Source organism: Mustela erminea, chromosome 3, assembly GCF_009829155.1.
Source record: "Mustela erminea isolate mMusErm1 chromosome 3, mMusErm1.Pri, whole genome shotgun sequence".
In the NCBI taxonomy this organism is placed as follows: domain Eukaryota; kingdom Metazoa; phylum Chordata; class Mammalia; order Carnivora; family Mustelidae; genus Mustela; species Mustela erminea.
The window spans coordinates 60,058,777-60,085,257 of NC_045616.1; the positions used below are offsets into that span (position 1 = coordinate 60,058,777).

The following is a 26,481-nucleotide window of genomic DNA, read 5'->3' on the forward strand; positions in this document are numbered from 1 at the left end:
TCCTTGCTGAAGAAAAGCTCAAGAACTATGATAATTGGCATGACTAAAAATAAGTTATTGGATTCTTCCAAACCACATTTTCATTCCTGTGAAGCATTAAGAGTACAAACTGCTTTCAATATACAGGTAACACATAAGCAGTATCAGTGCACGTAAATATATCCCATGAAAACAAAAAGTACTCATAACAGTGCTTAACATGCACAGTAACCATAGCTGTGTTGTGTATTGTCCCCCTCCTTCCTTGTCAGAAATCACAAGGAAGGGCCAGGAATGTGTTTGCTTACAGCATGATCTCAGGTCTACATTACAAAAGAATTCTTTTCCCATCAAAGGAGTCAGTATTGGATAAAATTGGGTGCTCTAGAGCTAAATTATATTTTTGTTTTGTTTTTTAAAGATTTTTATTTATTTACTTGACAGAGAGACAGTGAGAGAGGAAACACAAGCAGAGGAAGTGGGAGAGGGAGAAGCAGACTCCCCGCTGAGCAGAGAGCCTGATTTGGGGCTTGATCCCAGGACCCTGAGATCATGACCTGAGCTGAAGGCAGGTGCTTAACGACTGAGCCACCCAGGTGCCCAAAGCTAGATTATATTTATGTGTCAGCTCTACCATGTGTCATCTTGAGCAAATTACCCTCCATATACCTTAGGTTGTTCATCTTAAAGAGAGGGATAATAGTGGCTGAGAGGATTCCATAATACAAGGATAGTGGTTATAACAGTGTCTGACCATATGGTAAGCCTTCAAAAATGCTAATTCTAACCAAATAATTTACCACATACCCATTTATAAGTTTAAGCTTTTGCTTTCAGGCGTAAGAGTGGCATATCTGAATTTCTCAGTTTGAGTTATCCAACCTCTGGCTTTCCTCCTTTGGCATAAATGATGAAAGTGTTAATTTGTGTGCTCAATAATTTATACAAGAGAAATTATTGAGAGTTCACATCATACCAAGTGCAAAAGGTTAAAAACTCAACTTTTTTTTTTGGTCATTGACATTTTTTTAAAATTCAAAGCTGTTTGTGTTTAAGCTATTCAGTTTTTATGATATTAGATCCATAAGCTTTCAGTTTCTACAGAGGCTTCCCAGTAATATGTAAAATCAAAAAAATGGTAAAGGAGGACAGTTCAAAATGCAGTATTGAAAAGAAGCCGATGGGGACGCCTGGGTGACTCAGTGGGTTAAGCTGCTGCCTTCGGCTCAGGTCATGATCCCAGGGTCCTGGGATCGAGTCCCGCATCAGGCTCCTTGTCCAGCAGGGAGCCTGCGTCTCTCTCTGCCTCTGCCTGCCACTCTGCCTGCTTGTGCTCTCTCTCTGACAAATAAATAAAAAAATCTTAAAAAAAAAATAAAAAGAAAAAAAGAAAAGAAAAGAAGCAGATGAATAGATCTAGCAGATATCTGAGATAACATGACTGTGTGGAAAACAGAACATGGCTGAGTTTGCTGGCAAATGATTGAAAAGTGTGTTGCATTATGGTCTTGTTTGGATATAACAGCAAGCAGACTACTTTTTCCTAGCACGGTCATAGGATATCCTGAGTAACATAGGGATTCAGTGGGAGTTTCTTTAATCAACCTGTTAAAAGATTCAAGGAAGAACATTTTTGGGGGGACGCCTGGGTGGCTCAGTCAATTAAGCGTCTGCCTTCAGCTCAGGTCGTTATCCTAGAGTCCTAGGATTGAGTCCTGAGTCTGGCTTCCTGCTCAGCAGGGAGTCTGCTTCTCCCTCTCCCTCTGCCTGCTGCTTCCCCTGCTTGTGCTCTCTCTTCTCTCTCTGGCAAATAAATGAACTGTTAACAACAACAACAGCAACAACTTTTTTTTAAAAGATGTCATTTACTTATGAGAGAGAGAGAGAGCTAAGGGGCGAGGGAGAGAGAATCCAAAGCAGACTCTGCACTGAGCACAGAGACGGATAGGAGGCTTGATCCTATGACTGCGACATTGTGACCTGAGCTGAAACCAAGAGTTGGCCACTTAACCGACTGAGCCACCCTGGTGCCCTTCAAGGAAGAACTTTAAATCTTAATTCAGAGAAGGTTTTCTTTAACGGAATTAACATAAGGAGAAATTTGCCTTCTGACTATATCACAACTGTGTTTGTGGTGGGGTTAGTCTTAGAGAATTTGGAATAGTTAACAGGTTCCTTAAGCAAATACTTCTCATATTTATGCCAAAATACCTTGATAATAGGAAGAGTGAATGATTGAGTATACCAGGGATAGGATGGTGTCTATTTTATGTTATGACTTAGCTTTTACGTTTGTATGAACTTTTCATTCCTTTCCATAGTCTAGCTGTATGTATTTTTTATATGATTTTTATTATCATGATATAAATGTTGTAAGAGACAAGCTGTGCTCATGCTGCTGCATGTAGTAGTACTCTTGTTAATACCACAGCTTTCCCTTTTCTTGAGAAATAAGGCTAACTTGTTTTTCTCAAATGTCTCGAAAGAGCATTCCGTTGAGACTCCTGAGTTCTCCTTCACATGATGAGAGGGTGTTTTTGACTGGGAGAGATTTAAGACTGGGTATTACTACTTTGTCCACACTCCAGAGTGTGACTTTTATAGAACTGAAGAGAACTAGTTCCTAAGTGTTCACCAAATAGTTGCATGAGGCAACATTAGATTCCTGATTTTAGCCACTGAAATACTGCAAAATGTCTGCCAAACACAAAGGCTTCAGTAGAATTCGTACATTTTCTATTTATCGATTGGTTCAGCTAATATTTGTATTTAGTTAAGCAATCATGATCTTCTCTGCTGTGTTAGCCGGAAGAACCAGTTAGGAAACTTTTCCAGCTGAAATGAGTGGCTTTCGTAGAACTGTTTATCTTATGTGATTTCATAGGACAAGCTTGCTGGTTCAGAAAGTGACACAGGCAGTTATAGTTTACTTGTGTAAGATAATTCTGGGTATCATTACATATCACAAGAGAATTTTGAGTAGACCTAGTTGATGGAAAAATTTGCATCAATGGGAATTTGTGGCTAATTTGTAGGAAGTATTCTATGGGCAAGAGTATTCCCAAATCCATATTTGCTGGATGAATCCATTATCAATAGGACTAGAATATTTTCAACTGTCATTTACTTTTTTGTAAAGTGTGCAAGTGTTCAGTTCATTGAATGTTAACATATATATTTATGTGTAATCGCCAAGATAACATTCTACTAGTTACATTTTTTAAAAGCAGGCAGATTCTGTGCATTATAATTGCTTAAATTTCCTTTCTTACTATAAATGTTGCACGTTATTCATATATTAAAAAATTGAGATAGAAAGTTACTTATATATCCCACCACCAAGAACTCTATATGTTTTAATATGCATGTATGCATTCATTCTTTCATTTGTTATGTGCCTAATGTGTGCCAGGTATTTTGAGTTGCTGGGGACACAGCAATAATTTGAGAAGACATAATTCTTGCCCTTAGGTTAATATTTTTGCTTTCGGAGAGGGATAGTAAGTAAGAAAATACATTGTATATCACCTGGTGATAAATACTAGGGTGAAAAATAAAAGAAGGATTGGGGAATCCTGGAAAAGGAGAAGGAGGAGCTTCAGTTTTACAGAGAGCAATCAGAATGGCCTCCCTGAGAGTGTTGCATTTGAGCAAACAGCTGGAAGAGGCAAAGGAAAGTGCTCGACAGATCTGTGGGGTGAGAGTATTTCCTTCAGGCAAAGGCCCTGTGGTAGGCAGTGCTGGGCATGTTTGAGAAACACCGGGAAGGCTAGTGTGGCTGGAGTAGAAGACACCAAGTGGCAAATGAGGTTGGAGAGGCAGGGGCCACATCCTGTAGTGGTTCATCCTCCTGCTACACATGAGGATCACCATGGAGGCTGCTTGGTTGTCACACAGCCAGGGGTTAAGAAACACTAGCAGAAGGCCTTTGGACCATTTTAAGGACTTTGGTTTTTACTCTGAGTTAGATGGAAAACCGTCAGAGAATTTTGAGGAATGACCCGCCTGATTTACATTTTATTATTTTAAAACATGATGAAAATATGACTCTTCTGAACCACCATCATCCCACCTACCTCAGCAGCCATCTGCTTTTTGCTTTATTCGCTTTCCCCTCACCCCACTCACCCTGTTTTTGCCCCAGAGTATTTTAATGCTATCTTGGGTGTTTAGAAAGATAACTCTGGTTTCTGTGTTGAGAGGAGGAGAGGCAAGACAAAGGCTGACTCTAAGTATATCATCCATGTTTCTTTTCTATTTATTCTTAAATAGAAATTAAATTGTAGTGTATTCAGTATTCTATAAACCATTTTCATTGACTGTATTGGACGTCTTATGTCACTGAATATTCTACTGTTTTTAAGGGCTGCATAGGATTCCATTATATGGCTGTACCACAATTTATTGGGTCTTACATTATTGAACATTTTAATTTACAACCTTTGGTTATCATAGACTATGTGGTGGTACAGCCCTCTCTACTAGCTAAACCTCTACATATACCCATGATTATTTCCTTAAGCTCAAGTCCTAAAATTGAATTGCTGTGTGAAAGGATATGCACAAAAATTTAAAGGCTTTTGATATACATTGTCAAAGTGTTTTTCAGAAAGACTTCACTAATTTATACTCCCACCAGCTGCTTCTGAAAGTGTCAGGTTTTCTTAAACTCTCACTAACATTGAAATCTTTCATTAGAAAAAGGGTTTTCTGTTTTGATAGGTGAAAAAAATAACTCATGGTTTTAATTTGCAGTTCTTTGATTTCTAGTGAAGTTGAATTTTATTTCTATTTGCATTTTTAAAAAATGCTTATTCATATCATCTGCTAGTTGTGTGACATTGGGTGAGTCACTTAGGACTTAACGTTTTTGTACTATGAAATGGGTATTGTGTGCCTACTTCACAGGGTTTTCATGAACATTAAATAAAAGCATTTTGTATGCCCAGGTTTTTAAACTGTTTGACTATGACCCCTAGTAAAAACAAACAAACAAACAAAAACAAACCATCTTTCACGATAATAAGCATAGGTAAATATGTAACAAAAGTTTCATGGACAATACATAGACTGTTACCAAGAGAGATACACTCTGATACTTGACATTTTCATTTTTCTTTTTTTAAAGCCCATTGTTGGGGAGCCTGGGTGGCTCAGTCAGTTAAGCCTCTGCCTTCAGCTCAGGTCATGATCCCAGAGTCCTGGGACTGATCCCCACAGCTGGCTCCCTGCTCAGAGGGGAGCCTACTTTTCCCTCTCCCTCTGGCACTCTGCCTGCTTGTGCTCTCTTGCTCTCTCTGACAAATAAATAAATAAAATCTTAAAAAATAAAAAATAAAATACCTATTGTTAATTATAAAATTGATCATTGCCCTCTGGGTTATGATGCAGTGTTTAAAAAACACTGCTATAAATTGTAGAGTACTGTATCTTGTTAGGTGCTCTTCTATCTGTAGCGATTACCTCTGCCCTTTAACTCTACTAAAATTTGCTTTCAGGAAAGCTGAGTAGGAGAAAGACCACATACCTAGCTTATTGTGTTCTTATATCAAGTTTTCATCAGTGAAAAATATTAAATTTATTCACAGTCAGAAAATGTATTTGTTTGGGCTTCTATAATGCCATTATGACTGAATTATTAACACCACTGTTTTAAAATAGATCTAAGACATTTGAGCAAAAATACTATATCACTATAGGGATTGTATTTGTAAAACTCCAAATTGGGACACAACATTTGACAAAAATTTTTGTCTGTAATTTTTGTTACCTGAAAATCTTGACGAAAGTGGGCAACATGAATCACATTTAGCTATATTTACTAAAGCCCTTTTTCAGTGGAACAAATAAGTATACAAAAGCTGGAAGTCCTGAGAAACTGGGAATGTGTGGCATCCATACATAATACCAGATGCTATTCATTGGGAGATTTCTAGCTAACCTATGTGAGGACCACTCAAAAAGCAATTAGCCAGATGTAATTATTAGCTGTGACTCGAGAAAACTCCATTAGATGGGGGTGATTCTTTCAAGTCTGAGGAATGTTGGGTTGGAAATTGCATAGAGAAACAGACTGGGGGTGGGTTGGTGGTGTTTACTATTTGAAAAACACCAAGAAGTTTAACCTAGTCAGCAACAAAACCATGTTTTTACTTTTGACTTCTAGTTTAACATGAAATGTTTTGTGTAACAAAATTTTTTTATTTTTGAAAAATATTTTATTCATTTATTTGACAAAGAGAGAGGGATCACAAGTAGGGGCAGTGACAAAGGGAGAGGGAAAAGCATACTCCCACTGAGCAGGGAGCCCGATGCTGGGCTTGATCCCTGGACCCTGAGATCATCACCCGAGCCAAAGGCAGATGCTTAACCGACTGAGCCACCCAGGTGCCCCTAAAATTTTTTTTTGGATGGTAGGCCAGGAGAACTTTAAAAGACTTGAAGTTAAAAGTTTGACTTACAAGCATTTACTACTCCTCTACTCACCCTTCCACAATGGAAACATGTTGAGGAACTTCAGAAACAAGTTGGCAGATAAAAATTAAAACTGAATTCAATACCAAAGAACTGTAATTTACCTTTGAAAAGAGCAGAATTTATATGCTGTTTCTATACTCTATTGATTTTCAAACATTAAATGTCATCAGCTTTAGAAAAATAAGCAACTCTGCTTTTCTGCACTTCAGTGGGTGTTGACCTTAATTAAGTTTATATATGTGGTTAGAATCATGAGCTTTCCCCCTGCATATGGTTTAAGTGCTGAATTTTAGATTCTGGTCTCTCCACTCTCTGAGGCTAAAATTAGGTTTCAAACAAGCTCAGGAATAAGTGTAGAATTCTACTGGGCTCAAATGGGCCAGAAATGTATGAAGACCTCCTCAGCCTCACTAGTGATCAGGGTTGTGCAGATTAAAACAACAACGAAATACCATTTCATGCCCATCAAATTGGCCCAAATTAAAGCTGTTATTTGGACATTATCAAATGTTGGGAGGAAATAATCCAAGGCTAGTAGAATATAAATTGGTACATGTGCTGTGAAGAGCAATTTGGAAACATGCTATAGTGCATATCCTATGACCAGGAATTCTAGTAGATCTTCTTGCATGTGTGCACAAGTAAACACACAGGGACATTCTTTGTAATAGTATAAAATAGTATAAATTAGTATAAATAGTATAAAAATTAGAACCGTATGTAAGGAAATGGTTATATAAAATAGTCCATTATTTTCCACTTGAAATACAGTGTGAACATCATGTGTCATTTTAAATTTACTCTTAAAAGTTTTTAAAAGGTAAAATAAGATCTATTTTATTTTTTTTTAAAGGTTTTATTTATTTATTTGACAGAGAGACCCAGAGAAAGAAGGAACATGGGCAGGGGGAGTGGGAGAGGGCTTCCTGCTGAGCAGGGAATCTGACATGGGCCTTGATCCCAGGACTCTGGGATCATGACCTGGGCCGAAGGCAGATGCTTAACGACTCAGCCACCCAGGAGCCCAGGTAAAATTAATTTTAATACATTTTGGCACAATATACCAAAATATTATCTTTTTAACGTGTGATTAATATAAAAATCATTGGGCTGGGGCACCTGGGTGGATTAGTGGGTTAAGCATCTGCCTTTGGCTCAGGTCATGATCTCGGGGTCCTGAGACTGAGCCCAATGTCAGGCTCTCTGCCTAATGGGGAGTCTGCCTCTCCACCCTCACTGTCCCTCTGTGCTCTCTGTCTCAAATAAATATTTTCAAAAATCATTGCGCTGTTTTATATTTTATATTTTTACATACTAAGTCTTTGAAATCCCTTACGTATTTTGTACTTAGAGTACATCTCCATTTGGATGCTAGAGTTTTTATCAGAAATATTTGATCTATATTTAAATTTCATTAAAAGTACAGTTGAAATAGTAGATTCACATACCCAAGTTGTCCCATACATGCTTAAATGTTTTTAAATAACCAAGTTGAGTATCAAAAAATCCAAACTAAGTCATTTTTTCAATTGCACTAGCCATATTTCAAATAATTGGTAGTTATGGGACGAGTAGCTACCATATTGGACAGTGCAGCTCTAATTATAGCATAAACTTTTGTTTAGCAGTTAAAATGAATGATCTACTACTATATGTATAAAACATGGCTGATTATTCAAATTTCACAGTGTTACTAAAAATTCTAGAGAAATGCTGTGAGGTTTTATTGTTTGTTTTGAGCAGTTTAAAATATTCACAATAATATTGAGAATAATGTAATATTCATGCAACCATTATTCAAATGTAGCAGACATTAACATTTTTGCCACAGTACCTTCAAATCTTTCTCTTCAATCCTGGATTTGTTTTTTACATCTACTCAGATACTGTGTGGATTGAGTGTCCACTTGGTTAGTTTGTAGTACGCATATAGGAAGAAGAGTAACTAAGTAATATTGCTCCTTGAAATATTAATTGGTATTAGAACTTGAATAATCTTCTAATGTTTAATGCATTTGTAAAGTTTTGAGGAATTGGATGTCTACTAGAAAATTATTTTAGATTTTTAGGAATGCACCCCCGTTTTAACAAGAATTAAATTCTCAATAAGAGGCTATTTTCTTTATATTTCCCTAATGGTATATTTTCAGTTTCCATAATTTAGCTTTATTTGTGGAAATAATTGGAAAGAGGAGAATGTTTAAAGTCTAATAGAATTGAAAATATAATACAGTACTAACTTTAAATGTAATGAGCTACCAGGAATACCTCTTGATATATTTTTAAACATCCAGTATTTTATCTGAAATGGATAGGGTTTAAAATGGGGAGGAGGATGGGGCGCCTGGGTGGCTCAGTGGGTTAAAGCCTCTGCCTTCGGCTCAGGTCATGATCCCAGGGTCCTGGGATCGAGCCCCACATTGGGCTCTCTGCTCAGCAGGGAACCTGCTTCCTCCCTCTCTCTCTCTGCCTGCCTCTCTGCCTACTTGTGATCTCTGTCAAATAAATAAAATCTTAAAAAAAAAAAGATTTTATTTATTTATTTGACACAGAGAGACACAGAGAAAGAGGGAACACAAGCAGGGAGAGTGGGACAGGGAGAAGCAGGTCTCTCACTAAGCGGGGAGCCAGACATGGGGCTCCATCCCAGGACCCTGGGATTATGATCTGAGCTGAAGGCAGATGCTTAATGACTGAGCCACCCAGGCGCCCCCTATAGTCTCTTTTAATAACTAGGAGTAAGATTGTTAAAAACCACTCTTAAAATGAGGGATGGTAAATAAAGAATATAAACTGTTGTTACTGTTTAAGTCTAGTTTTATAATTTAATAGTCTTAAATTCCAAATGGAAAATTTTAATTTGTTTTCTTCAGATATGTCAATTAAATAAAATATTTGATATCGTGAAAGCTTCTGGTACTAAATTGTTGTGATGCAAACAATTTTCTAAAAAAATCTTTCATTTGAATGGCTGTTGAACAGTTAAAAGACCAAGGAACTCAAATTTTAAAAATCCTACAATTTAAAAGATCATATAATTGTAAAAATTTCTTGCAGAAAAGATGTTCTGTAGTGGTTAGTGTCACATTTTGATATCTAGGTTATAACAATGTCACTTCACATTTTGGTTTTGCTAAATAATAACAATTGAAGTTTGGGGTTTATTTTATTTTATTTTATTTTTAATTTGACAAGAGAGAGGCAGCGAGAGATGGAATACAAGCTGGGTAATGGGAGAGAGAGAAGCAGCCTTCCTGCTGAGGAGGCAGCTTGATGCAGGGTAGCTCGATCCCAGGATCCCAGGATCCTGGGATCATGACCTGAGCCAAAGGCAGAGGCTCAACGACTGAACCACCCAGGCGCCCCAACAAATGAAATTTTAAAAAACATGTGCCTGCTATGTTTTTGGCTTATCACTAGATGGAGTTCTTGTAGTATAACTGTGTGTTGGGCAGCCATTAGTAGAATAATCTCTGCTTCCCTCAAATCAAGTATTTTTTTTTAAAGATAACGATCTACACATCTACACAATCAGCTGTTAAATACATAACATGGCAATAAAAGTACATAGTTGGTAGTACGCAGTTATAATCTTTGAGCAGCATCAAAACAGTTATTTTAGTCAATAAGATTTTTCTTAGGTGAGTATGTGGGGAGGTGGAATTTGACTAGTTTACGATAATCCAGAGAGATTACAATTTATATTATAATTTGTACTGGAGGAAATTCAGGTGCTTGAGTTCTGGTTTGTCTGAAAACATTCTGTGCCACCCCCACTGGCACTGAAACTAAGTTCTTCACCTATTACATCTCAAGTTCAATGATCATTGGTGTCTATTCACTCCTTCTCTTATCTTTTCCCATGTCCTTTAGGCCTTAAAAGTACTATCCAGGGGCGCCTGGGTGGCTCAGTTGTTAAGCATCTGCCTTTGCTCAGGTCATGATCCCAGTGTCCTGGGATCAAGCCCCACATCAGGCTTCCTGCCTGGGCAGGGCTCCCTGCTCCACAGGAAGCCTGCTTCTCCCTCCCCCACTCCCCCTCCTGTGTTCTTCCCCCTCCCCCACCCCAAATAAAATCTTAAAAAAAAAAAAGTACTTTCCAGCTTCTCAAATTTCAGAAACTAAGCTGACAGTACTATGTTTTTTATCTTACTTTCTGCGTATTTACTTCTAATGAAGGAGAGTAATTTCACTAGGAAATGGACATACTTTCAGCACTTAAGTCCTACAGTTAGGCATGTTTGGATTTTTGCTTCTCTCCTCCTTTCTCTTTATTCCTCTTTATGAATAGTAGGAATACCTTCATATCATTTACTGTTTAGTCAGTTGAGTTCCAAGCTATTAAAATTTGTCACTTACTCTGGCTCTTTAGCAGTCTTCACAAGTGGCCCCTGAAATACCCTTTTCTCAATGTTAATTTTTATTTATTTATTTTTTTAAAAAGATTTTATTTATTTTTCAGAGACAGAGGGAGAGAGCGCGAGCGAGCACAGGCAGACAGAGAGGCAGGCAGAGGCAGAGGGAGAAGCAGGCTCCCTGCCGAGCAAGGAGCCCGATGTGGGACTCGATCCCAGGACCCTGGGATCATGACCTGAGCCGAAGGCAGCTGCTTAACCAACTGAGCCACCCAGGCGTCCCTCTCAATGTTAATTTTGATGTGCATGTGCATGTAGTTTCCTCCACAGTGCCACCTAAAAAAGTCTTTTTAGTACCTATGCAAGGTTTAAAAATTAAGTATACTTAAAGGTTTATCTAAACAACTACTAGTTCCCTATTTCATTTTTTTCCTTCATCTAGCTCCATCACTAGAGGCAACTGCTTTAAAATTTTCAACTTTTATTTCTCTTGGTGGTAACCTCTCTGTCTCTAATAAGTATTACACTGCTATTTCTTGGTTAAAAGCTTTTGATATTAAATTCTTAAAGTAGGAAATCAATTGATAGTGAACTTTTGCCATTTTCACATTTGTTCTTCCCACATTTGTTTCACATATGTTCTTCTCAGTGCAGTTAGTCTTATGAATTTTATTGATTAGAATTTCAGATGAGACCCCCTCCCAATCTAATTGTGTATGCTGTGGGGTTGTGTTATGAAGTTAATGAATGACCAGCATACAGCTAGATAGCCAGGAGTTCTGGAGGACCTTTGGTGGCCTTTTATTGGGAGCAATTTCCTTGTAGGGTTTATTTTTATGTAAACCTTTAGTTCAGTTATCATTTGTGTAATTTTTAAAATGAAAACTGCCTGGAACAATTAGGAAACTTGTTTTATCCCATAAGAAGCCTGGAGGCTGATTCATTGATTCAGTGACACAATCAAGGAAGCAGATTCTTTGTTTTCCCATCTGCTATTCTTAGCGAACAAGGTCGGCTTTGTTCTTAGGTTAGCTGCCTCACAGTAAGATGACTCCTTCAGGTCCAGTGTCACTGCATACATTCCTTCTTATGTGTGAATCTCTTTGTGTGTGTACCCAGAAACTTCCAGCAAACATTCCCTGGTTATCTCATTGACCTGAATTGCTTCAGAAGTTCATTCCTAAACTGACTTCTGGAAAGAAGAGTGGGATTGCTTTGATTACCCTAGTGAAATAGTTCATAGTCATGTGGAGGAGGGTTAGAGCAGCAGAACAAATCCAGAATATGTAAGGAGTGAGTGCTGAAGGATAGTTGGTGAATAGTCACCCAACAATGCTTATAACAGTGTCAAACTCTCAATGAGAAGTGTTATTTACTTTCTTTCTTAAATTTCTACCAGGCTCCTTTTTTTTTTTAAATTTTAAATCAGAAAGTCAGGGAATTATTTGAAACTATAATCCTCTTTATATCCCTTTGCTACAATATTTAATTGTACCTATATATATAAAAAGAATATTTGTTAGCTAAACATTAAAAGGAGTCTAGGGAGGGGGCGTCTAGGTGATTCAATAGGTTGAGGGTGTGACTCTTGATCTCAGCTTGGGTCTGGATCTCAGGGTCGTGAATTCAAGCCCTGCACTGGGCTCCAGGCTGTGTGGAGCCTTAAAAAAACCAAAAAAATTAAGGAATGTATAATTTCTTTTTCTTCCTTTGAGCTTGGTTGTTAATACTGGACGGCATACATTTATACTTCCTTGAAACATAAATTTATTGAATAATGTTTGCAAAAATACAGATTTCAGTAATAGTTTTTAAAGTGTTATCATTGGGTTTTTCTAAATTGAATCTATCCAGATGATAAATGTTAACGTTTTCCCTTTTTTTCCGGATATAGAGCTTACATATATCTTTGGCAAATAGTCTTACTGTTTTGCTTCAGTTTTCATGATCCTTGTTTCTTCCTTATTACAGAGATGCCTAAGTTAAATATAGTAAATCTTGATGTCAGTTGTAATGAGTTTGAATGAACCTTGTTTCTAAAACAAAATTATGATTTTACTACATTTTTCTCAGGTCATCTTATACTTTCATTCCTCAGTTTTTCACATCCATGTTAAGTTTTGGAGTTGATTACTGCATATAGTACTTTTACTGGGTTTTAGCCCAAGATGAAAAACTTCAGAATTATTCTTATACCAGCTTCTTAGAATTATTTTATGAGCCAACTGGAAAATATTCCAGTAAGCTTTTCTTATAATAGATCATTTGAATCACTCATTGTCCTGATTACTGATGTAAGAAATGACAAAGTAGAAGAATCTCTAGGATTGAAGTGTGTATGTGTGCAGTGTGTGTAATCTGTTTAGTTTTGTTTCTTTAAGCCAGTTTAAGCATTTCATGCCAAAATCTATTTGCTTTTAAAATTGATTTTTAGATTAATTTCATAGAAGAGTTACTTTGAATGCCAATAACAAACACCTATTTAAGAAATGATACTGTAGTATCATTACTAAAAAGGCTTCAATTTTTGTATTGGATTTTTATATATATTTTCTAGTGACCATTAATAATGTCAGTAAAAGTGGCGGAGTACCCAGACCATTGTGGTTATAGATATAAGTCCTATGAGATGTTAATATGTTACATAGAAAAGAATTCTGGGATCAGGTAATTTTGCCCCTTGCTGAGTTATGCCAGCTTAAATGGGTTTCTTTACTGCAGGACTTTAGATCTTTAATATACTAAGGTGCATTATAAGTATTTCAGAATGGGACATGATAGTGTTTGTAGAACTTATTTAAACGTGGAACATATATTTCTAAGACTGTTTCATGGAATATACTTTGGGAAATAATGGTATTTGATGCAGTTAGTGTTTCTGTGAACTGCTATGAAGGAAGTAGTGTGTCTAACCTTTACTGATGAATGCTTTCGAGTTTATTAGAAAAAGTATTAACTTTAACACTTGGACCCTGGGGACAATAAGTTTCAAATGCTTTACAGATCCTTTTAAGAAGTAAGAGCTTGAAGATTTCAGGTATACGTTTTCTCCTGCTGCTTCTACAGCTCTTCTCTAAAATAAAATTTATCCACATGCTTAGTGTTGTTAGAATGTATCTTAGACTAGTGATATGATCTTTTGATGACTGCCCCCAAATTTTTACTCCAGCCTGGTTTTCTCTACTGCATCCAAACTAATGTTTTTAAGTTCTTGTCCTGACCGTTTTATACACAAACCCTTATACGCATCTGCTATTCAAAACTATTCAAAACTGAGCTCATCCTCTCCCATTTCTTCCTCCCCCAATCCCAGACTTGACGTTCTGTTTCCCATCCTGGCTAGTGGCACTATTGACATTTTGGTCTGGATAATTCTTTCTTGTAGAAAACTGTTCTGTGCATTGTAGATGTTTAGCAATCCCTGTCTTCTACCCACTAGAGGCCAATAGCAGTCTCTTTCAGTTGTGATGACCAAACATGTTTCCAGATGTTGTGAAATGCTCCACGGGGGACATATCACCCCCATCTGAGAAACACTGCCCTACAGCCAATGTGTTACTTAAGCTTACTGATTCTGTTTTCTAAGTTTGCCTTTAATCCCTCCTCATGTCTTTATCCCATTCCTTAACCTCCATTCCTCTTTATTTCTAATACTTTGGTTTCTTTCATAAGGGTCTGACTAGCCTTCGTGTGTCCCATCTTTTTTCCCTCCCATCCACCCACTTCGGTTCCGCCAAATTTATCTTTCTAAAATGCAGAGCTGTTGTCTATTTACAATCTCTCAGTAGTTTCTGGAGGGGACCCTCATGAACTTCATTCTCTCTTTAGCCTCATTCTTTAAAGACACTCATACTCACAACACACACCAGTGTACTGTGCCTTCTTCCTACCATACTGTACTTTGTTTAAAATTTTACCTAGATGTCAGTTTCGCCATGGTAGCTCTCAGTTACTTATTTTCAGAGAATATATCACGGTGGAAAATGTTTTATTTTTTTGATATCTGTCCTCCCTCATTAAACTGAACTTTTCTGGGGCAGGGACCATCTCTCTGTTTTTGGCATATAGTACACACTCAGTAGAAGTCTGAACCATTTATTAGTATGCCTTGATAGATGTGGTGACTTCCTCATTAATTCTAGGAATCCTGTTCCTTGTGTCAACAGGGAAATTATTTTCCTAATCTTTTCCATCTAGACTTTGAGAGGCTTTTGGAAGGCAGCTATGCTGACCACTATACCACCAGTGCTTTGATAGGCTTTGACCACAGACATCTTAAACTATAATTTTAAGAAATCACCATTTCAGGACAGAATTGAAGAAAAACCGTGTACTTAGTCGATATTCAAATTCATAAGGCACACTAGTAAAACATCTACTTTACTCTAAAGATTTTTATTCAGAGAAAATTAAATGGTGTGGATTAAGTGTGCAGATTAATGTAATTGAATTAAAATGGAAAGTATTAGACTCACAACATTGGATTGCCATTGGTAAGGATTTGTTAAAAGGCTTGTAGAAAGCAGTATCATTGTCTTAACTCTTTTAGTTTTTTTTTCCTTTTTCTTTTAGTTTTTTAAAAAAGATTCTATTTATTTATTTGAGATAGAGAGTGCCTGCATGCACATGTGCATGCTTGGAGGGGAAGTGCAGAGGGAGAGGGAGAAGCAGGCTCTCCACTGAGCAGGGAGCCCAACATAGGGCTCAGTCCCCGGGGATCATGACCTGAGCTGAAGGCAGACGCTTAACTGACTACCCAGGTGCTCCTTAACTATTTTAGTTTTTTATAAGATACATATATTGCAATATCTTGCACTATTTAGAAATTTATCCCCTGTCAAACAGGGGGAGAAGTTATTATTAAAGACTAGAGTTCCAATATCCCTTCCTTCCATGCCTTAATAAATACAGTTTTGTGTGATTGGGTTTTCCTGTAAATTGGAACTAGGTACACTCAAGCTGACCAACTACACTTACACCTAGAACTTTAATTAAAAGGTTAAGAAGAGAAAACTCTAGTTTTGCAGGGCTTCTTTTGAAAATAACCCAAATGTAGCATCAGCTTTGGAAAAATTGAAGGATTGAAGATGGGGAAACTGTAAATGACTAAGACCTATTCTAAGTACTATTCTGGGTACTCACTCATAAGCTTCTTTAAAAAAATTATAGTCCATCCTCATTTGTAGATTCTGTTATTTGCAGATCTTTCTACTCAGTAAAAATGTATTTGTCACCTAGTCTAAGTACTATTCTGAGACCTATTCCCAATTAGCACCTTGCCAGATTGTTAATAATTATTAATTGGATGAATCTATATATAATATGAGTTAAGCTAGAAATGATGGCTTTCTGCTTCAGTTTTTAGGGAATGGCATTAAATATATGAGTTCCTTCAAAAGAGATTCATTTAATAAGAAAAGCTGTTATGGAGATTTCCCGAAATAAAGCTGGGAAGAGGCAGGTTACTTACAGGAAAGGTACCTCTCTTCAGACCTGATCTCCAAGGGCTGAAGCAAATCATAGGCATATGTCACACCCAGCTGATTATTAACCTGAAGAGTCATGTTGCCAAGGACCCAGATTTGCCTTGCCTGTTTTCCAGTTTCTCCCTTTTCCATATTCCCCTTGTTTTATGTTTAACATTATAACATTAAATACTGGTTAAAATTCTCTTTAATACCCTAAACAGCTTTAGGAAAGGAAGATGTTGTGTACTTGAAAGAAATGAGCTTTTTTGGGGCTTAAAACAAAAAGTCTGGTAAAGGCTTTTCAAGAAGAACTTGTACTCAGAACTTGGACAACTTGCATTATAATGCTTCTGTTGCATACAGATCATTGCATGCTTGTTTTCCAGAGTGTAAAATAAATGAATGATATTTTGAACATATTTTTTAATAGTTTTCTAGATTTTTAAAATCTACAGTGTATCTTTAAGGTCCTACTTAATCTCAATAAAAGATACTGTGGGGGCACTTGGGTGGCTCAGTGGGTTAAGCCTCTGCCTTTGGCTCAGGTCGTGATCTCAGGGTTCTGGGATCGAGCCCCGCATTGGGCTCTGTGCTTGGTGGTGAGCCTGCTTCACCCTCTCTCTCTCTCTCTGCCTGCCTGTTTGTGATCTCTCTCTCTCTCTCTCTCTCTCTGTCAAGTAAGTAAATAAATAAAATCTTAAAAAAAAAAAAAACTGTGGTTGTGAGCTACTTCATCTTCCATATAGTTTTAAATAAAGTAGAGATTATATTGATTATAAATTTCTCAGTAAGTTATTTACATATTACCAGAATAATGTTTCCGATGGGTAAAAATTTTTAACCTAGTGAGGGTCTAATATAAAATTCTTGTATTTTAACAGGATATAGTCCATTCTCATATTTGCAGTAGCTTTATCCTCTGAAGGCACCACACTCAGTTGTCAAATATTGAATGATTGCTCCCAGATGACATACAGGGTTAGGTTTCTACAGGCCTCTGGTCATATTTTCATCAGTCAACACATAGCCTTGTTTTATGTGTGTTTGTGTTTTAAGACACCTTATTTAATATGTATTATTGATTCATTACCATTGAACTCATGGCCAACAGCTCTATAATTCATGCCTGAGCAAAGCTCATATAACATATTCTCTCAATACGACAAATCACAGCCTTCTCACACCTAAGAACAGACACAGCACAATGCTTGGGGGTTGTTTTAAACAGAGAAAGCACCAACGAAATGCACAGTAATGTGAAATACATGGTGCTAAATAAATCACAAAACGATCCTTGTTTACAGTATGAGCACTGAAACAAGAAAGCCAAGTGTTTCCTTAATCAACCTCAGATGGAAACAAACATGTCAGGTGGTTCATATCTTTCAATTGCAAAAGACTAAGAAGGTACCTCGAATACTGATTTTGGAGTTATAAATACATTTTAGTGAGTAGGAAGATTTGCAAATATAGAGTCTACAAATAATGAGGATGGATTGTAATTGTTTTAAGGAAGCTTATGATTGAGAATTTAGAATATTCCAGATTTGAAACAGTGTTTCTCTTATTTTGTGGCATTGTGGGAGTTTTGACTTAAGTGGAGTCATCCTCACAGTTTTTGTGTTCTGTTGTCCAGTGGAATAAAATTGTCTGCTCTCAATCTGTCATTTTATTTTTTGCCCTATAGGGAACAACCCATCTTCAGCACTCGAGCTCATGTCTTCCAGATTGACCCAAACACAAAGAAGAACTGGGTACCCACCAGCAAGCACGCAGTTACTGTGTCTTATTTCTATGACAGCACAAGAAATGTGTACAGGATAATCAGTTTAGATGGCTCAAAGGTAAGTTACACTTGCTTTAAATAATCTTGCTGTTCTATGCAGTAGAGCATTTTCTGTTTCATTTAGAGGATTTTTGTCTTTATTAAAACACAGTATTTCCTTTTGAGTTTTAAAGACTTTTAAAAACCGAAGTTGATCATTCTTAAGGTAGAAACTTTTTTTTGTCTACTAAGTTACTTGGATTGACCACCTTATTCTGATTTACATGCCAAAATATTCTACACATTTTAAGTTAGTTTTTTTGATAAATATTAATTGCATATCTATTACATGTCAGGCATTATGTGAGGTGCTATAAATTTAATAGCAAACAGAATGGACACACTTTCTGCTCTTTTGGTGCATACAGTCTGGTGAGGAACTAGAATTCTTTTCAGATACACTTCTGTAGATCAGTAGGCAATTCACAATCTCTAAATGGTTTGAAGTCTGGTCACTGCCACCATTAAAGCTGACATCCCTTATTCTGAAGAGAAGTATATGGATCAGACCTAAGTTTTTATTTTTAGGAGAGGCAGATGGTATCATGTTTAAGAACATAGGCTGCTGGGTTTTGTATCTTACCTCTACCATCTACTAAGTGTTTGATTTGGGGCAAATTATTTCTCTGAGCCTCATTGTTCTCACCTCAGTTGTGTTAGTAAGGTTTAAATGAGTTAATATCTTCAGAGTGCTTTGATCTGTGTCTTGTAGTTAGTATGCCTCTTAAAGGGGGGAAATACCATTTTTTCCTCAGTGAATTTTGAATAGCACAGAAAGACACAGAAATATCAGACATCAGATTCTGGATATAATGTACGTAGAAAGAGGAGGGCTCCATTCTTCTCCTTTAAGCTTTTTTGAAGCCATGAAACGTTTCACCTCCCAGTTATTATAACAATTCAGTGTAAGGTTTAAGAGCACAGACTGTGGTTGGGGGTGGAAAGCACAGACTGTGAGACACAGACTGTCTGGTTTGAATTTTTACTCTACTGCTGACTAGCCATGTGACCTAGAACAAGATAATTTAATGTCTTCACACCTCCATTTCCTCGTCTGTAAAAAGGAACTATTAAAAATACCTACATTATTACACACAGGGTTGTTTAAGGATTAAATAACCTTGGGCAAAAGTACTAAAAGGGTGCATAGTAATCAGTATGCAAAAACTGACTCTTTTTGTTATTATTACTATTTTTAAGTTATTGGTTATGTATTGTCTAATAGTTTTGGGGAACAAAAGATAATTTGATGTTCAACTTTGAGTTCGTTTTTTCATGCGCTTACTCATTATCTCCTTAACTGGATGATAGAACTCCAAGGGCTTTTTGCACCTTATCTTGTACTTAAGTGACTAATGTGTATTTATTAGAATAATTGATTCTCAGGGCACCTGGGTAGCTCAGTTGGTTGAGCAGCCAACTCTTGATTTTGGCTCAGGTCAAGATCTCATGGGTCCCCGGGACTGAGCCTTGCAGCGGGCTCCCTGCTCTGTGGGGAGTGTGTTTATGGATTCTCTTCCTCCACCTCTGCTGCTCACCCCACTTTCTCTATCTCTTTCTCTCTTTCAAATAAATAAATCTTTAAAAAAGATGATTCTCTTTCATTTTTACTTGGAGGGTTTAAAGACTTAAGAAATAGTAATAGTTCATTTCTGTAAATTTTTTTTAAGATTTATTTATTTATTTGAAGAGAGAAAGAGCATGAGGGGGATGGGCAGAGGCAGATGGAGAAGCACGCTCCCCACTGAGTAGGGAGCCTGATGCAGGACTTGATCCCAGGACCGTGGGATCATGACCTGAGTCAAAGGCAGACCCTTAACTGACTGCACCCAAGTACCCCTATAAAACTTCTTTAATGGGGGCGCCTGGGTGGCTCAGTGGTTAAGCCACTGCCTTCGGCTCAGGTTATGATCTCGGGGTCCTGGGATCGAGCCCCGCATCAGGCTCTCTGCTCAGCAGGGAGCCTGCTTCCTCCTCTCTCTCTGCCTGCGTGTGATCTCTCTCTGTCAAATAAATAAATAAAATCTTTAAAAAAAAAAAAAACTTCTTTAATGAAGAATTCCGTCATGTTTTGTAACTGTTGAATGAAGTCATCTGATTTTAATTGTTATGATCTCAGACACTAGAATAATAATTTATTTCTTTTCCCTGAGTAGAACTTTCAGTTCCCTACAATCTGTGTTTACCTCTTGGCCCAAACCATAGAAGAGACATCTTTTTATTAGATGGGAGACTTAAATGGAATAAGTTCAACTGAAGAATTCCCTTGTCCCATGTGATTAAATAACTCTCATGTGTTCTTCATTCTCAAGCAAAAGAAACTATTGCTGCTGGCATTTCCGTTTTTGAATATACTTTGCAGCTTGTAATCATTAGACTCTTAAATAACTCTTGTGGACAAGTTTTTGTTTTGTTTATTTTAATAAAATCTACCCTCTGTGGCACTTAGGCTTTCTCATTACTTTTTTTTTTTAATTTTTTATTTTTTATAAACATATATTTTTATCCCCGGGGTACAGGTCTGTGAATCGCCAGGTTTACACACTTCACAGCACTCACCAAAGCACATACCCTCCCCAATGTCCATAACCCCACCCCCCTCTCAATACTTTTTATAAAACTGATGCTGGTAGCTACTGCAGTCCCTGCTGGGGTAGTTGTTTTTTGATAAGCAGTAGTGGTTTACTTGTGGCTCAGTGTTTTTCTGCCCCTACCCCCACTTCTATTTCTGTACTGCATGATGAGTTGGACAGCCCTTAGGTGCCCCTGATTAGAAAATGTCTATTTGTTCTCATTTAGTGCCCTTACTGTGCATGTAACATTTGCTTAAAGGTTTTCTAATCAAGCTGCGGAGACATCAGCATGGCCAAGGGCCAGAATAAGGGCCCTCCATGATCTGTAATGACACAGCATTTTTACCTCTTTTCCTTGAAAAGACAGGAACTCTGGGATTGAGAGACAAATTTATTTTAAAGAACTAAGATTTTTTCTTCTGAATGGATTCATATTCAGGCAGTTCAAAGCATTCTAGTCAAAGAATTCTAATGAATAATTTTTTTTCATCTATCATTTTAAAGTTTTTCTGCAGTGATTAAAGAATCTCCATACAAGTAATCCCAGGACAAGTGGAGGTGAGAGGTTCAAAATGGGGGTGAAAATGGAACTCTTAAAAGCTTAAAGAAATTCACTTGACATAGCTAAAACTGAAATCTATGACCAGTAGCAGCTGGGTTTTATAGGCATCTATTTTCTTCGATGCCTGTAAAAACCTCTCACTACCTCACATATTGAGAGTTATTGGGATCAAATGTAAAATGCCTTTCTGTCTCTGAAAACACTCCAATTCCAGCTCAAAAGCACCCTCATCAGGGAACACTTGAGGACCACCAAATCTAATATAGTCCCTGCCAGTCTTTGCCTTTGAGGCTCTTAGACTCTATCACATGCTGTTCTTGGGGGCTTCATAGCACTTAACCACTCGGAAATTAAATTAGTAAGCTACTTATTTATTTATTGACCAGCTCTTCTTGCCTTAGAGTGTAATCCACCTTTAAATGTTGCATCTCGCTGTTACATTTCAAGTTTCTAGAATTGTGCTAGGCATTTAATAGGTACTCAGTTTAAAAAGCTGACCAAAAGCTAACCGAATGATTCCATAACCAAATTCCTTACCTTTTGTTATTCCATTTCTTACCATTTGTTAATATATTCTTTTCCATTTAGTCTTTCATGATACCCTGCAAGTTAGAGCACTTGTTAGCCACATTTTACATAGTCCTAAAATGACACGCTAGGGAAAGGAGCTTTTGAACTGAAGAGAAAGGAGGTATGAGTATATAAATTTTGTCAGAGGTAAAAATGCTTAATCAAGGGTAAGGGCTCTCATAGAACAGCAGCTAACACATCTGCTGTTTGTGACAGAAAGTAAGGGACCACTCTTTCGTTGACTGTCTTCTTTAGTAGGACAAGGGTCATACATTCATGACTGCAACTTCATCAGTATGTGCATAGCTCATGAATATTTATATTCTTACTGTTCACGTGGTCTATAGCTTTAGCTTTGTTCTGAAAATGCTTGATTTTCATTCTACATTTAGTATTCACCAAAGGACTGCTTAGGAATTTGGTAACTTTAATATTATTACTGGAATCACTTTGTAATCTTGGTTTTGGAGGGCATTCAACTAAACTAAGACTGGTTCTGTACTTTTGCAGTCCTGGCAGAGGGAATATACTTCAGTTAGTATGTTACAATAATAGTTGGAATTTATTATAGAGATCACCAAAATTAATATTTAATAACACACTAAAATACTAGTTTTCTAGGAAACTATGTGTTCAACAGAAATGATAGTGGATTCTCTATATCATGAACTTCTACCACTTTATGAAAAAAGAAGTAAAGTATATATTTAGGGGTTTGTTTTTCCCTTGAGTAAAGGAAAAAATACTAAATGATTGAAAGTCTTTACTGTGTCATAATATATTTAAATAAGTCAGCTTTAAGAAAACTCTTGATTATGGATTTTAGAAAATTAGCATACAAATAGAAAATTTGTTCTCTTGATGTATTCATTTTTGAAAGATTCTTTGAAGGGTAGGGCCCTACTTTTAAAGAAACAACTATATTAAAGCTTACGTGCTTCCAGGAACTATTACTCAGAATTAATAGATACTGATCCTATATGTTCAAAGGAAGGAAACGGACGACGCTAAAAACTCCATAAAATTTTTTGCATCATCGGAAAACTTATTTTTTTTTAAGATTTTTATTTATTTATTTGACAGACCGATCACAAGTAGGCAGAGAGGCAGGCAGAGAGAGAGAGGAGGAAGCAGGCTCCCCACTGAGCAGAGAGCCCAATGTGGGGCTCGATCCCAGGACCCTGAGATCATGACCTAAGCCAAAGGCAGAGGCTTTAACCCACTGAGCCACCAGGTGCCCCTCGGAAAACTTATTTTGATTGTAAAGTTTTGAAATTTTTGGTAGAGTACCCTCATATTTATAGTTCAATTAGTTACCATATTTCTATACTATCATTCATAATGTTAAAAACTATTTCTAGGTTGCTAGGGTGGCTCAGTCATTTAAGTATCTGCCTTCAACTCAGGTCATAATCCCAAGGTCCTGGGATTGAGTTCTGCATCAGGTTCCCTAATTGGCTGGCAGAGAGTCTGCTTTTCCCTTGGGCCCTTCCTACCCCCCTCTCTCTCTCTCTCTGGCAAAATTAATTAATTAATTTAAAAAGATTTATTAAAAAAACTTGCTATATTGGGGCACCTGGGTGACTATTAAAAAAACTTGCTATATTGGGGCACCTGGGTGACTCAGTGGGTTAAAGCCTCTGCATTCGGCTCAGGTCATGATCCCAGGGTCCTGGGATCAAGCCCTGCATCGGGCTCTCTGCTCAGCGGGGAGCCTGCTTCCTCCTCTCTCTGCCTGCCTCTCTGCCTACTTGTGATCTCTGTCAAATAAATAAGTAAAATCTTTAAAAAAAAAAAAACTATTGCTATAGCTGTCTTTCTATATTTAATATTGTGACCCATTGGAAATCACAAGTTTTTATGGAACTAAATCGTCTTGTGTTTAAATTTTTGCTAGTTTTTGGCTAGTTACTCATACTTGTTTTATTTTTCAGGCAATAATTAATAGCACCATCACCCCAAACATGACATTTACTAAAACATCTCAGAAGTTTGGCCAGTGGGCCGATAGCCGGGCAAACACTGTTTATGGACTGGGATTCTCCTCTGAGCACCATCTTTCAAAAGTAAGTTAACTCATAAGATCAGGTGGAAATCTTCAAGTTGGATGTCTTACATATTTAATAGCAAATGGAAAGTATAAAATATAGGAGAAATTTGTTTAAAATTCTCAGAACAACTGTAGTGACTTTAAAGCAAGAAGTGAGAGATCATTGGATTCCACTGTCAATTGGAAAATTAATTGTACACCTTAAACACGGTCACCATTGACAGAGAGGTATTTATGTGGTGAATGGTCTGTGCGACATTTAACAGGGAAGTTAGGGATTATCAGTTCAGTAAGAATACTTACTCAGGGATTAGCACCATTAGTGGAGATGGTCTGCAAGCAGGTGAACACCAAACTCTTCTGAGCTATGGAAATTTAAGCTGATAGTGATAAAGATTTCAGCTTTTTGACATGATCGTAGGCATATATAAATTACTTTGTTTAGGGAAAATGGTGCTTTGTCTGGGTGAGAATTACTTCCAACTCTCTGATATAGTGCAGTATGAGACCTAATAAACACATGAAGAATTCTTGGAACATAATGACCAAGTGAATTACTGTAACCAGAGGCTGGTAAAATACAGAACATCAACAGGCAGGTAAATATTGCGAGTAAAGCCGTTGTCCTGCTTATGAGCAGTAGCATGCAGTGTTCATACCACCAGTGTCTTGAAATCTTGTGGGTGTCACACAGAAAGTATGTAAGGAAAAGGAAACTGTCCCAGGATAAGAAGATGATCAAGATGATGAGAATTACTCACTTTTGTGCTCTCCGGACCCAAAGATTTATACTTTAAATTTCTCTCAAGACTTTCATAAAAGGATAACACTACGTTTGGCACATTTTACATAGAATTTGGTATACACAGGATCTGGGGTTGCAGTTGTTCAAGTTCAGGGTCATCAGGCTCTGGAAGATACACACAGTTCATGTTTACATTAAACCGTAAGCTATTCATTATAGAAATCATTCAGATTCTTACAGGAGTTCTTTTAAAAACCATGTTACTTTCTTGTATTTATTGACTCAAGCATATAGTTCGCTTAGTAATTAAAGTAATCTTTGTTTCCACTTGTTTTGGTTGTAGACATTCCTTAACCCTGGTGTTTTCAAATGTTTTTGTTATCTTTTTGATATAAATTATAGTTTAGAGACCACTTTTAAGGATATTTGAACTTTTGCCTTCATGATTCTAAGTCCATCCCTAATAGGATGATTAAAATGAACAGGTGTTATCTGATTTGGTTTCTGTTACTCCCATTGTATTCTCTAAATACATTTTCTTGAGCTGTAGTAAAGGTAAGAGATTCAAAGTCTTTTCAGTATAACAAGGACACAGGCATCCAGCTGAGCATTGCCGCTCTGTAAGTAATCCCCTTAGGAAATTACAAGTTTATTCTAATACTTTTACCATTACTCAGGTGGAAGCTTTTTGGAACTTTCTTTTGGAATTGTCTGTCAAATTCTATAGCCAGAAAAAGTTAAAACTATGATTAGCTTACAGTTGCTAAACTTCCTAACAACACAGGAGCTAAATTGTGGATTAATTTCTCAAACTTGAATAAAATGATTTTGGAGTCTAAGTAATTTGGGCTACAAATTAAGTTATTGTCACATCTTTGAGGTATACTGGTCAGCTAGCTAATATGGTAAAGTAATAGTTTATTAAATCCTGTCAATTATACCGTTTTCTTTCATTTGATCTTTTTTCTGGGAGTGGTTTTTCTATTTCAAGAATTGTATTTTTCCTCTTTAAAGTTAACATATACTTTTGACCAGCCTTACTGGTAGTGATTCCTGGTATTGTGAAGGAGAATTGACATTAGCTCTTGAAATTTAGTTTATTTATTCACTAGACTTGGCTTCAAGAGTTTATATGATCAGTCTCTTCAGAATGTTTTTGTTGAAAGATGACAAAATCATGATTTGTTTTCCAAGCTAAATTAGAGACCAGTATTGCTGCTTTGTAGACAATAGGGGACCCCAAGGAGTTTATAATTTTTTACATAATTGAAGCAAGCATGTAATTAGTCTGGTTTATTTTATCATTAAAAACCGCAAATGAATCAAAGCATTATAAGGGTTTTGAGTAAGTTCTGAAGGCAACTCTAGACAAAGGTGTCTCAAAATAAGGGAGAGTAGCAGCATTGAGAGAAATATTTGGTCTCCTAAGGCTGATGTATGAGGAAAATTACAATTATGCTTGGATTATTAGAGTGCTTACTAAGTTGTATTTTGTTACCATGGAAACCCAAGTCAATAAAAACTAGCAATAGTGTGAGACTTTATGAAGTTTGAAAGGATTTTAAACATTAACTACTTTGGAATGCTTGATGAGTGTAAGAGAAACTTCAAATTACATGAAGACTAATAATGGTTTTGTTTTTATTTCATTTACACCAGTGTGAATGAGACCTTTTTAGCTTTATGTTCAGATTAATTGCACAGAGTATCTCCTCACTTTGAAAGTGAAGCATACTAATATAGATTCAGTTCCCTGATTTACAAGTTCTAGGTGGTGGGGACAAGTTTGAGAAGGAAAGCTGTAATGACAGTTTTAATTTTGACCTTCCTCTAAGTCCTCAACACAGGCCAGAATATCATGACCTGTTCTTCTAAAG

At 36.9% G+C, this 26,481-nt stretch overlaps 1 protein-coding gene across 1 annotated transcript in view; it reads left to right on the forward strand.

Annotated features, from left to right (window-relative positions):
* HOMER1 (homer scaffold protein 1) overlaps window positions 1–26,481 on the forward strand; it is a 136,054-nt gene that overhangs the window by 32,581 nt on the left and 76,992 nt on the right. Inside the window, exons 2-3 of the mRNA XM_032335882.1 lie at window positions 17,967–18,123; window positions 23,744–23,875. Coding sequence (XP_032191773.1) covers window positions 17,967–18,123; window positions 23,744–23,875 — 289 coding nt within the window. The remainder of the gene's footprint in view (window positions 1–17,966; window positions 18,124–23,743; window positions 23,876–26,481) is intronic.